We start from the raw sequence: 13,778 nt of genomic DNA on the forward strand, positions 1-13,778 counted from the left end.
ACAAAACAATAAAAAAAAACACTCTGTATGAATATATATTGCATAACATAAGAATATAACAAATTTACTGTTTATTGAATGCAAAATATGATAATATTAAATGGATAATGTTTACATTTATTCATTTAGCTGACGCTTTTATCCAAAGCGACTTACAATTGCTATATATGTCAGAGGTCGCACGCCTCTGGAGCAACTAGGGGTTAAGTGTCTTGCTCAGGGACACATTGGTGTCTCACAGTGGATTCGAACCCGGGTCTCTCACATCCAAAGGCATGTGTCTTATCCATTGCGCCATCACCATGAACAAGAATATAACAGCCTTATCAGTTTCATCCAGAATGTCAATACTGATGCCTCTCTAATATTAACCAATGTCTCATTTAGATTACCAATATAAATAGTGAAGTACATTTTGAAAAAGAGTTGCAACCTCTTTATATTTAGATAGCATTAAATTATGAATTGAGCTGGTAAATTTGAATTTATGATGAGTCTTGTGATGGGATGAGACTTACAAAGTTGGCTTGTACTGGTTGGAAATGAGGAAAAGTTTATTTGCAGCCCATGATTGGCTGCCATCATGCCAAACTGGTGGTCCTCACGGAAGTGACTAAATGAGAAACGGTGTCTCTGACTCCCTCTGCTGCCGTCATTAGCATTTCCTTCTGTAGAAAGACAGACCCTGATGGAGAGAACACTAAACATAGCACAAAAACATTTATTAACCACTTCATTTCTTCTGCTCACCAAGGCTCCATTTATTTAATAAAAAAATACAGTGAAAATAGTACTATTGTGAATTATTATTAGACATTTAAAAAACTGTTTTCTACTTGAATATAGGCCTATACATTAAAATATTATTTATTTCTGTGACGCAAAGCTGAATTTTCAGCATCATCTCTCCAGTCTTCAGTGTCACATGAACATTCATAAATCATTCTAATATGCTGATTTGGTGCTGAAGAAACATTTATTATATTATTATTATCAATGTTGAAACCAGTTCATAGAAACTTCAATGAACAGCATTTATTTGCATTATCAAATCAATGAATTAAAACATTTATAAAATAGAAATCTTTTGTAACATTATACATGTATTCACTGTCACAATGAATGCATCCTTGATGAATGAAAGTATTCATTTCTCTCTTTTCTTTTCTTTTTTTAAATCTTACCGCAAATGTTTGAATTGTCTCGTTGTTTCGACAAAAATGGTAAGCAGCAAAAACTGTATTCAACATTGATAATAATAATTAAAAAATGTTTCTTGAGCAGCGAATCAGTATATTAGATGATTTCGGAAGGATCATGTGACACTGAAGACTGGATAAATGATACTAAATATATAAATATTTTACTTATTTGTGCAATTATTAACAATAGTTCTTATTATGAATGTTGAAAACAGGGTTTGCTGCTAATATGGAAACTTTGTTACATTTTCTTCAGGATTCTTTGATGAATAGAAAGTTCAAAAGAACAGCTTTTATTTAAAATAGAAATACTATAAATGTCTTTACTGTCACTAGAATCAATGTAATGCACACTTGCTTAATAAAAGTATTAATTTATATTAATTTGATTTCTTACCCCAAAATGTTAAATGGCAGTGTATCATGGTTTGCACTAACATATGAAGCCGCACAACAGTTTTGACAATAATTATTGTTTCTTGAGCACAAAACCAGCACATTAGAATAATTTCTGTTGCATCATAGGACAACAAATCTACAAAGTTGCAAGCATAATAAAAATGTCTTCACAAACCTGTGGTTGTACATAGAGAAAGCTCATTTCTAAGTTGCTGTACAAGCTCACAGAGTTCCTCCTCGTCGTCCATCTGTGAGTCGTCTGAGCCCGAATGCTCTTCCAGTGCTAAATCAGACATGGACTGAGGGAATAAAGAAAGATCCTGTCTTTCAAGCAGTACCTCCTCCTGTTCCTCCTGTAGCCCCTCCTCCTCAGATTCCTCTTGCTGCCCCGAAGCTGTCTGGACGTCCTGGTTCAAAACACTATCTGTGTCATCCAGATTCGTAGAGATGTCTTCTGATACCTCACAAAGAGTCTCCTCCTCCGCTTCTATTCCTCCTCCTCTCCCCTTCTCAAACTCCTCTTCTCCACTGGAGCTGTCATGAGGTTTTAAACAGCCTGGTTGTGTCCAGTCGTTCTCACTAATGCTGTCATCATGTTCTGGTTGAGGGTCTGAATGGGAATGAAAGTCAATTCTGGGCTCATCTCTGTCCCTACGACTCAACACCTGTGACAATGACAACAAACAGCAATTAAAGAACTTCTTTTACATTCATGTTTTACATAAATAAATAAAAAATATTGCCCCCTACTAAAGCCCATTTGGATTGCACAGTTTTAACATAAACTAATAAACCACACTCTAAAAAATGCTGGGTTGTTTTAAACCAATTTTGGGTCAAATATGGACAAACCCAGCCATTGGGTTAAATTTTTAAATTGCATTTTTGATCCAACGTTTGGGTTTGTCCATATTTGACCCAAAATTGGATTAAACCAACCCAGCATTTTTTAGAGTGTAAATGATATTTGTCAGTCATACATAAATGAAACGGGAAAGGTTTCTACACTAAAAAAATCATGGCATAGTTTGTTATTAACTAGTTGGCCTATTTGATTTAAATCATAAAATCGTATTGTCAAATGCATTTTTTTATTAGAATAAGCATTAATCTGTTCATTGTGAAAACAACTGAATTTATTCAGTTAAAACGTATGAACGGTTAAAATATGGCAGACTGTTACATAAGCAATATATTCAATGCTAAACTGTTTGATATTAAAACATTGGGATTATTGATGATAAATATATAAAAAGGTTATTGTGTATTTAAAACACATTCAGTTTTTAGAAATCCCACATGTGTCTTATCTGTTTCATTTAGGACTAACAAATATGCATCACATTAAAGTTGGCAAGAAATGGAAGATGCGTTAATATTTGCTTCCTATCGAGAGGTATATCCAAGTGAAACTGCTTCTTGAACAAGAAAAAAAAAATTATGTGGGATATGATTTTGTCCATCGGGCATTGATTTGATCATTGTCATTAACTATTACACTGTAAAAAATAAATAAATAATAAGTTGCTGCCATAAATTTTTAAGTACAATCAACTTGAATGTCAAATTACATTCAACTGACTTAAAAAATTAGTTGAGTCTTGTATAACTTATTTAAAAAAAAGTTGAATTGCTTATTTTGAAGCAATGCAAAAACATGTTGTCATAACTTATTGATCATATAAGTGTACACTTTTCTACAGTGTGTTGGAATCTTCTTTGAGTGAAAGGCTGTTCCACCCTCATGCTGAAAAACGTCATAAGAAAAGAAGAGATGCACGGATACATCATTTACACTAAATACATCAAAATAATATTGATTTCATGGTGACTTTCAAGTTTAGTAGTTCATGTTAAAACTGCAATTCAAATGGATGGAAATTTCATATTCAAATACGTATATCTTATATTTAGGCCTAAATGCGCTTCTTACATGTCTGACTCTCTCCAGTTCGTCTTCCAGATGCTGATTATTTTGGTTGAGCGTCTCCATCATGGTCTTCAGCTCAGTGCATTTGTCCTCCAGTGAGTCATGCTCTGACTGCGCTGCAACTCTCCACACCTGAAACTCTTTCTCCAGGAGCCTGAACACAAAAATGCACTTATTTAAAGGGATGGGCATTATTAGTGGGGCAATTTATGAGATACAACCTTCGGATCCATTAGCGCCTGCTCTAAGCCATTCGGCTGATATCTCTAAATAAGCTTTAACTTTAATAATGTTCGACTAAGGGTAGGGATGTTTGGCTCGAGGTCATGGTGCAAAGGACCCTAGGTTGAAGTTACTCCGAACCATCCCTTTAAAATGAACGTACACACGTTCAAACATATGCACACACGGCACACAAGACTGTCTTGTCTTTTCTATACTCAAAGATTTACTTTGAAAAAACGGCCCACCATTTATCTCTCTGCAGATCCCTCATGGCCTTCTGGGTAACACTGAGGTTTTTTTGGAGATCAGTTGTTTCTCTCTATAACATCATAAACATAAAAAAGATTATTCACAGGGTGATCATTTAGCATTATGGTCATCTCAAGAGTGCAACAAACATTTTCTCAAATTCATTTTTTCTTAAATTAGACATTTTCTTCCCTATTGTGATGGATGAGTAAAACATTTTTTTTAGGGCAGGATTTGATTTTGTCGTTTACTATTGGTGTTCACTCGCATCACTATAAATTGTGTGCACAAGCAGTAAGTTGCCGGCTGCAGTTCACTTTATGGCCACCAGTGTCTCTAATAACAAGGCTTTCTGAATTCTACACAATTTTAAAGATTAAAGGGTTAGATTACCCAGAAATTCTTTCATTAATTACTCGCCCTCATGTCATTCCAAACATGTAAGACTTTTGTTCATCTTCGGAACATAAATGAAGATATTTTTGATGATATCTGAGAACTTTCTATCCCTCCAAAGATAGCTACTCAACTACAACTTTAAGCTTCAAATAGTTTACAAAGAAATTGTAAAACTAATCCATATGATTTGAGAGGGTTAGTCCAAAACTTTCTAAAGAGACACAATCAATTTATATAATGAACAGATTGAATTTAGGCTTTAATTCACATGTAAACATTCAGTTGTTCATTGTGTTGTTCATGTTGTTGTTTTTACAAGATCTCGACTTTCTTCTTGCTTTTTCTCAGTCTGCAGGTAGACTATTTCAAAGTGATAAATACAGTATTGGTCTGGAGGTTTTTCATGTTTTTTTATGTCCCTAAGTTCGATTAACTTCAAAATATGAGGAAAATATTTTTAAAAATTTAAATATGAGGTAGAACAAAATACTAAACTTGATTAAGGTATTTATCTGACAATATTTTTGGGCAAAAATTTTTTTGCAATGCAAAAGAGAGAAAAAAGCTCACAGTAAAAAGCCTACACTAACTACAACATAATCAGTTTTTAATATTTTGTTGGTTCTTTCTTGTTTTTGCATGTGTTCATAATTTCTTTGTACTTGTCAAAAGAAGGGTCTGACCTGTGTCCACACAATTTTGTTTCATTGCATTATCACAAAAACAAATGGACTCCAAGCACAACTATGCAATATGCTTACAAAATCTTTCATATTTTTTAAATCATTTTTAACATATTTAAATGGTGGTCGATTTTTTAAGGCCGGAAATCTCTTTTGGCCACCACTGAATACAACTTTTGTTGAAATCCCAAGAAAAAAAAGACTTTAATAAAAGCCTAAATATTTGATTTATATATTATGTGTATTTTTGCAATGCTTTATTGGAATGGGAGGTCAGATATTGTGAAACATTGCAGGTAAGTTACCCGAGGAGTCTCTGTCTCTTCCGTCTGCAGGGCTTTAGACTCGACTGTAACCGCAGCAGGGCTGGCAGTCAGATTTATCTCAGGAGCATTATGCATGTCTGGATCTTCCACAAACTGCAGCACTGGAGAGGGGGCACTGCAGACACACAAACACATGTGTAACAGGTATGGAAAGTATTCAACACGTTTAATATACAGGATTACACTAAAAAGTGTGCATCTTCCCCTTTAATTTTCTTAATTTCCATCTTTGCACCTCCTCTTATCTTTCTGCATCGTGTTTGCATGGGAGAGAAATGTTTAGGGCGAAGGTAAACATTGTATAAGACTGTTTTATCTCTTTATCAGAGAGTAAACTAGAGTTGAAGCAGTTGCCGTCCGTCTGTTTATTCAATCCAGGGACAACACATCGCAGACAACAACCAGTTACATATTCTGTTAAACATGTATCATTCACAGTTTAAAGGTTCGATTTACTTCCGACACAAAAAAACACACACACAAAATGTGTACCTGGACCCTGTTCTCATGGCTCTCTTCCTCTCTGCTTCTCTCCGGGTGTGTCGAGGCACCAAAGTGTGTCGAGCGCTGGAGGCCAGTGATGCTATTGACTCCTTCCAGGATGGCTGAACAAACCATAACACACATTATATAAGGCAGAATTAAAATAGTATATACTGTATTCTGTTCAATACTGATATAATTGATACAATTCTAAAATATTTTATCTAAATAAATGAAAAATCAAACAATAAAAACCAAAATCAATTATTTAAATTACTCACAGTAAATTAAGACATTAAACTGACAGTTAATACACGTACAGTATGTAAAATATGATATGCTTGGTAGTACACCTGAGTGCAATATTCCAGTACAGGATGGGATGGCTTGTGTTTCCGGGTGCGTCTCTCAGTCAGAAAGCAGCTTTGGCAGAGGTGTACATTCAGGCATTTCAGACAGCGATACCTATGAGAAGAGACGGTCATACCAGGTCACTCGCCATTTTTTTTTAGTATTACTATTTAGGTTTCATTTATTTGGTTTCAATTTTTGTTTTAGTAAAGGATAATAACCCTGCACATAAACATTGCAAGTAGAGCCGTGGGCCAGTAAACCAAGTAGGGCTTTCAAGGATGTATAGCACTAACATTATAAAACCCACCTGAGGCCAGTGATAGGAAAGGCTTTACAGACATGGCAGCGGACTCTGTGTTGTACAGCCTCACTCACTGAAATCCTGTAGAGAGTGGACAGCCATAACAGCAGACGGGGTTCTGACTGTAGCCAGCTAATAAAATGCTCTTCGGTCACATCTGCTCGGATTACCTGAGAGAGAGAAAATGTAAAATTTGAGTCTGTTTACTAGAGCCCTGCACGGGCCTCAAATCTAGGCCCTAGCCCGGCCCTGGCCCGAGACGCTCAGGCCCTAGCCCGGCCCGTGTCCGACAGCTCATCATAATTATCAGCCCGAGTCCGACCCGAGCCCGTTTTTTTTTTTTTTTTTTTTTTTTAATATAGGCTACATGTAGCCTGGTCTAGGGCAAACTAACTATTTGCAGCCATTAAAATAGTTCCGTTTTGTTAGTTATGTTTCTTATCATTTCTTTATTAAGTTAATTTAGACAAATGTTCGTTTCTTTTTGTTTTTTATTGACGACCAAGCAGTCGACAGCGAGTTAAACATGTTTGATCCATTTAGCCTCTCAAATCAACACTTTACTTGGCTACAATAAAATCCATAAAACACCTTAAGCATATCACACATAGACAGTTATAGTTTAAACGTTTATTATCATTTTTTAAAAGCTGAGGCAAACTGCTCTGCTGCTCGCAGTCGCAACAGCGCTCGCAAACGAAATGAGCTATAGCCTATAAACAAATCAAATAAATGGCATTAAATTAAAAACAAACATGCACATTATCTTACCTCAAAAATCAAGTCTTCACTACAGAACATGGCCATTCTTATTTCCAATAGTTTCCAACAGACTGATGAAAATAAAGTCGTTTTCAAACGAAAGCCAACAAGACAGCCCCCTAACATGGCTAAGAACAGTTTCTTACAGAGCATCGTGAAGAAAAATCACAGCATCCACAGTGGAAGGTTTTAATCCAGTCAGCCCGAACTATCTTGAACTATTCCAGCTGCGCTGAAGTCACGGTCGCTATACTTCTGCTGCTGGCGGGGACACTAAAAACAGCGAGCCGGTCGCGCAAATCTTGGGTCGCGCCGCCGGGAAACCTGTGTGCGTGCGTGTGTGTGTGTGTGTGCGCGAGCGCGAGCAGACTGTCATGTGTCAGTCATATGTCAGTGTGATAGGTTTAAAACGTCGTTCTATGTTTGTTTTTCCATCGTTAACTTCTCATATTTAATTTTAATACATGTCTGAAATAGGCTATAAAAAGAAGGATAAGCCTAAAACAGGCCCGAGGCCCGGCCCGCGTGTGAACTATGACGTGAAAATTGGCCCGAAGCCCGGCCCTAGGGGCGTAAATAAGTCGGGGCCCGTCGGGCTCGGGCTGAAATGCAGGGCTCTACTGTTTACATGTGTGTGAGTGACATACAATATAGCTAGCTTAGTGGTTAAAAATCTGGGCTGGCAACAGAGGGCTGTACCTTCAAATACCTATACAAGGGAACATGTAGCCTATTGTATGTTGCTTTGAATGAAAAAAATCTGCTTTTTGATGCCACAGCTTAGCAAATAAGATGGTCCACCTTTCTAAAATAAAGGCATTATATAATTGCATGTATATATTCTGTGAATATACAGTCAAACCGAAATTTATTCAGACACCTTCAACATTTCTCACATTATCACAGTTTATTCACAAGGAAATGGTCATTTGACAAGAACTCAGAGTTATCAAATCAGTTATTTCACTGGTTTTGGCCATCCTTCTGTTACTGTCTCACAAATAAGTTAGGTTGAAGAGCTGTCAGCTGTTACATACACAGATAATACCAATTTAGGTCAACCGATTACCAAACACTGCTTCATTTTGTTCAGTCTGTGGTGTAAAAAGGTCACATTAGCAATTAAAGAAAAGAAGGAAAAAAAAACTTAATGAAAACATAGTCAGGTTAAAGTGTCTGAATAAGTTTGGGTCTCAAATTTTTATAAATTTTACTGGTAGTCCACTGTATGAATACTTTTTGGGTATAATATGTCACAATTGACTTTATTTTGCGATCATCACTTACATAAATGAACTATGGTGTCCTGCGCCCAGTAGTAAAAAAAAAAATCTAAAATTATATCTGTCTGAATATTGTTTGGTTGATATATATATATATATATATATATATATATATATATATATATATATATATATATATATATATATATTGTGTGTGTGTGTGTGTGTGTGTGTGTGTGTGTGTGTGTGTGTGTGTGTGTGTGTGTGTGTGTGTGTGTGTTAGGAGAATGTACAATACCCCTTTGAAGCAGGAGGACACTGCAGTTTCAGTATGGCCAAACACATGGTTTTCTTGAACCACTGCTGGAACCTTAACCAGATGATTTTAATTTAGAAATGTGTTAGTATTTGTTAGAAGTGTCTCTAATTGGATCAAAACTGTTGCTTTTCTCACCTGGCTGAGGTCTTCCAGCAGGACTCTGAGTGCACTTCGACTGATGGAGCCCCTGTTGCTCTCCTGATTCCCACTGTAGCTCTCAGCCAGTCGGAACAGAGCTGCAGAGACACAAGCACAGACCCTGAACACTTAAGATCGGAAACATTAATACATTCTGAAAGCTAGACAGAATCAGAATAAGCGATACAAATCAAGTGAATGTATAGAACAGACCCTTCTGTTTAGCTGAGAGAGCGTCTCCACAGAGGGCGATCAGCGCGGCCTCCACAGACCTGAGCAGAATAACCCCGGTTTGCTCTCTAAAAGAAAACAAGGTTAAATCAAGCATGCATAAGTACAAAAATATGAATCAGTGTCACCCCTCACCTGTCAAACAGTTTAAAGAGAAGCCTGGTGGTTTGATCTGTGGCTTCAGGTACTGGAAGTTCATGTGAAATGCTCTGGAATAGCTCTTCTAGAAGCTGCTGTACGTCTTCTTGAGCAAGACTAATCATTGATTCCCCAGAACATGAAGTATTTAAAACTGGACGCAAATCCTGCAGTGACACCAGGTGCACTGGAGTTTGAAAAAGAGAGTCATCAATGAGATATTAAGTGTGCGAGATTATATAATGTTATATAAAAGCATCCTGCTGCATTCACAAGAAAAAGTTAAACACAGAAAAACTTACTCTGACATAGTTTTTGTAATGAGCGAAGCTTTAGAGCAGCTCGATACACTGCGGGACGAACCTCACTCAAACCTTTTGTGGGAGAAATATGAATAATGATAAATAAATTAAAAGTTTGAACACATTGATGGGATTTTGATCAATAAATGTACTTTATGTTCAATATTGCATCGGCCTGAATTTGTACAGAAAAGAGGATAACCGTAGAGAAATAGATTCCATTGTAAACACGGACAATATATAGCCTATAATAATTAATTAATAAATACATTATTATTTACAGATCCTACTCAGCATTATTTATTATTCTTGATACACTTTACACAGACATTTTCTGCCATTTTCATCATGAATTAATGTAAACGGGAACCAAACTCACCAATGCTATCCACATCCATAACAGTTCACTGTTCAATAGAACCCTGGTTACGGAGACAAAACATTTGAATGTCAATGACCATCTACAGTCTACACCATATTCTTTTTATTTTCAACTACCGGTACATTGTTTTCTTTGTGAGAATAATGAGAAATTAATAGATTAACCTAACATGGAAAGTAGGTTTCAGCACAACAAAGTATATAACCTGTGCCCCACAAAAAATGAATACAAAATAAAAATACTCATACAAAATGTAGCTTGACTTCCTGAGGCTGACTATCAATATTTTCCTAAAGGTTAGTAAAAGGGTAGGACATTTTTATTGATCATTCACAGAAGTCCAACCAACAGAAGACTAGGCAACCCAGAATATCTGGCAACCCCACACTCATTCATCCTCGCGCGCCTTCGAGTTCTGCGAGGGAAAGTCTCATCTGACAAAGAAGGTCGGTGTTTTATATAACAAATACATTCAAATCAAGCGTCTAAGCTAATATCTTATTGCAAATTAGATAGATCGATGTTTGCGATTTGTACGATTTGTATTACTGTGATGTAGGCTAAGTAGTGCAAATAAATAGAAGCTACAGTATTAGCCTATTGTAATAAAGAGAAAATGAAAGCAAAGCAAATAGGAAGTACATTATTTTTTTTCGGTTCGTCAGATAATCTTAAACCGAACGATTGAATATTAAAGTTATAAACACGTTATTAAAGCAATTGTCAAATAAGTATTATATTTAGCATATCTGATATCGAGCTGTAGGCTAGATTAATCTATTTAAAACATAATAGTGAACTTATTGCTCACCTGAACGCTGTAACATGAAATTGTTTCCTTGTGAACATCAAGTCCTTTTAAACTTGCATGCACAAGCTGCCACTTGCCTGGTTTGCGTTACTTATTGTTAATAATGTATGAACAGAGGTTTTATTTCACTTTGTCCATGTCCGTGCTATTGGCCATTATTAGGTTATTGACTCTTTGCAACTTTGTATTATTGTATAGCATGTTTCTTTGCTTTGAAGTGAATATGAACAATTTACTGTACTGAAGATGCTCTGACATAAACTAACATCTGTGTTCTTCTTCTCTCCAGTTCATCAGTGTTGATTTTGCAAAATGGACAAAAAATCCCTTAAGAGAATTGTCGAACATAAAGTCTTCCTCATAGAGACTTTATCTGTAGATGCCGGACACATCTTGCAGGCTGTGCATCAGGCTAGTCTTATTACTCAACGTGACTACATGAACCTCAAAGATATTTCTGAAAGAGAGAAGACAGTCATCGACCTAATTGACAAACTCATGGGAAAGGGGGAGGAAACTTGTCGCAAATTCATAGACCTTTTAAGAGGGAATATTATTTTGGATGCTTTCCCAACGTTAAAGGGTCATCCCATTTTTGATTCTCCAGTACAGGTGATGTCAATATTTGATGCTCATATATTCAAAGTAATGTAAATGCTGCACTCAAGTATGTTCTGTACCACTGATGTATATGTGCTTTTATTTCAGGTCTCTCAATACAAAATAGCACGAATTCCACGTGGTGTCTGCGTAATCATCAATAATGTCAATTTTACGTCCATGAAGGAAAGAAGCGGATCAGATGAGGACCAAAGTTTGTTTTTTTAAAAATTTTGCATTGTATTTAGCATTAGATATTTTGGTAACACTTTATTTTGCAGTGTCCTTGTTACATGTTACATGTAATTACTAAAGTACTAACTATACATTATGCATGATTACGTGCAACTAACCATATACCAAACCTTTATCGTAACCCTTTAAAGTATCTGTTGTTAGTTAATATTACTCAGTACTTAAATGTGTATACACTGTAACAAGGACATCTTAAAAATAAAGTGTAACCACTATTTTGAGTTATACCATGGTGGTCTGTCTAAACACTTGATTCTGATTGGCTGAAAGGTGTGCAGTAAAACAGTTAATGCATTGCTAGTTCCAGTCAGTTTGATCACCGCTCTATCTTAATGTGCTAGCTTTTTTTTTAAGTATTGATGCCGAAAAACATCAATAACAGCTTTAAATTGTCAATGGCAGAAAAAGACCATGGTATAAGCAGGATTATCTACACTTATTGTGTAAAGGAAACTATAAGAAACAAATTCCGGAAAGAAAATTGTTTGATTTGTTTTAATAGTTCTAAATATTAATAGACTTATACATTTATAAATATTTTTAGTTTTCATTAAATTATAATATTTATTTGTCCATTTTTATAAATATTATTTATTTATAATTTTTTTATATTGATGAATTTATGGAGTTGCTTATTTTCTCTCTTTTCATCCCCAGAGTCTCTTGCCAAAGTTTTCCGCTGGCTGGGGTTTGAGGTGGTGGTGCACAGAAATAAAACTGCAGCTGAAATGAAGAATCTCCTCACAGACCTGGGGAAGACAGTAGATGGAGACTGCTTTGTATGCTGTGTCCTCTCCCATGGCATAAAAGAAGGAGTCTGTGGAAGCGATGGTGTTGTTGTTTCTGTTGATGAAATACGGGAGCCTTTCACTGGCATTTACTGCCAAAGCCTAGTCGGCAAGCCCAAACTGTTTTTTATACAGGCATGTCGTGGGGGAAAACAACAACATCGTGTGAAAGTCCAAGCGGATGCTCCAGAAGATGGAGAGTCAGAGATGGAGGTGGATGGTGATGATTTTGATATCACAATCCCGGCTGACACAGATTTCCTCATTGCCAGGTCAACCACTGACGGTCACCTTTCTTACAGAAAGACAAAAGAGGGCTCCTGGTTTATTCAGTCACTTTGCCGAAACCTAGAGGAACATTGTCCACTGTAAGTTTGTAACAAAGATTTCATGCAGCAGTTTTATGTTCATCATGAAAATTTGTGTATACAAAGTAGAGAAAATGATAAAGGAAAATAATGTGTACTGAAATCAATAACATACACAAAATCAGAACTATATCTACTATCAAAAAATAAATAAACAATATTGTTTTTTTGTCCCCAGGGGTGCAGACATCCAGACGATCCTGCTTTATGTGAATAATGAGGTTAGCCGTGAGGGGATCAGTTGCAAACAAATGCCTGTCCATGAAGTCGCCATGAGGATGAAACTGATCCTGCAGCCAGTGAACCACTGAAACATGTCATGCCAAGATGGCTCAATATGTCTTTTTTATACATCTTAATATGGGATAATTTCTAAGAGAATCTCAAAAATATATATACAGCTTGTTTACTTTATTCTTCCATGTTCTTAAAGGACTTTAAAAAAAATCAGGGCCAAAACGGTTTACTTAAAGGGAATCAAACGCCATTTGAGATCAATTTGTTTTTCCAAGTGTCATAAGTACTTTTTTATAAACAGTGGTTAATTCTTGTATTTTTGCAGACGTTTTACACATTTCTTTATACAAAATGTTTATACTTTTCTATGTACACTTTCTGTACCCTATATAAATACACTCTTTTAATTATTTTATAATAAATAATATTTTAATATGGTGTATTACTGCATGCAAAAATGGAATGCAATTTAATATATACCTGCAATACACATTAAGTCTACACAGAAACATGGCGTCAGGTAGGATGACAGGAGTGGTATGTGTCAAATGTAGCTAGGGATTTTATATTAGGTGTCTTTTAAAGGATTAGTTCACTTTTAAAATGAAAATTCTGTCATCATATACTCACCCTTAAGTTGTTTCAAACCTGTATGAATTTCTTTCCTCTGCTG

General features: G+C 35.9%; 2 protein-coding genes across 2 annotated transcripts; one reads left to right on the forward strand and one right to left on the reverse strand.

Annotated features, from left to right (window-relative positions):
• Window positions 1-55: 55 nt before the first annotated feature.
• On the reverse strand, window positions 56-10,899 carry dytn (dystrotelin). Its single transcript, XM_079628977.1, has 15 exons — window positions 10,858-10,899; window positions 10,044-10,086; window positions 9,665-9,736; window positions 9,360-9,549; window positions 9,207-9,292; window positions 8,991-9,091; window positions 8,835-8,906; window positions 6,558-6,721; window positions 6,250-6,361; window positions 5,891-6,018; window positions 5,393-5,528; window positions 4,002-4,075; window positions 3,535-3,685; window positions 1,777-2,266; window positions 56-700 (listed from the first exon to the last, which is right to left on the reverse strand). The coding sequence occupies exons 2-15, from the start codon at window positions 10,060-10,062 to the stop codon at window positions 582-584; spliced, it is 1,914 nt and encodes a 637-aa protein (XP_079485103.1). The 5' UTR covers window positions 10,063-10,086; window positions 10,858-10,899; the 3' UTR covers window positions 56-581.
• LOC307007212 (caspase-8-like) lies at window positions 10,363-13,538 on the forward strand. The gene is made up of 5 exons (XM_079628976.1): window positions 10,363-10,492; window positions 11,147-11,469; window positions 11,566-11,671; window positions 12,370-12,868; window positions 13,047-13,538. The coding sequence occupies exons 2-5, from the start codon at window positions 11,170-11,172 to the stop codon at window positions 13,177-13,179; spliced, it is 1,038 nt and encodes a 345-aa protein (XP_079485102.1). The 5' UTR covers window positions 10,363-10,492; window positions 11,147-11,169; the 3' UTR covers window positions 13,180-13,538.
• The last annotated feature ends 240 nt before the right edge of the window (window positions 13,539-13,778 follow it).

Source organism: Phoxinus phoxinus (assembly GCF_949152265.1).
Source record: "Phoxinus phoxinus genome assembly, chromosome: 11".
NCBI lineage: Eukaryota > Metazoa > Chordata > Actinopteri > Cypriniformes > Leuciscidae > Phoxinus > Phoxinus phoxinus.

Excerpts from the sequence above, each read along its gene's own strand:
- dytn (XM_079628977.1), bottom strand. Across the intron at positions 9,092-9,206 it reads TCTCTCAGCTAAACAGAAGG|CTCTGTTCCGACTGGCTGAG; the intron begins GTCTGTTCTATA and ends GTGTCTCTGCAG. Across the intron at positions 6,362-6,557 it reads TTTCCTATCACTGGCCTCAG|GTATCGCTGTCTGAAATGCC; the intron begins GTGGGTTTTATA and ends CTCTTCTCATAG.
- LOC307007212 (XM_079628976.1), top strand. The coding sequence starts at position 11,170 with ATGGACAAAAAATCCCTTAAGAGAATTGTCGAACATAAAGTCTTCCTC. Across the intron at positions 11,470-11,565 it reads TTTTTGATTCTCCAGTACAG|GTCTCTCAATACAAAATAGC; the intron begins GTGATGTCAATA and ends CTTTTATTTCAG. Across the intron at positions 11,672-12,369 it reads CGGATCAGATGAGGACCAAA|AGTCTCTTGCCAAAGTTTTC; the intron begins GTTTGTTTTTTT and ends TTTCATCCCCAG.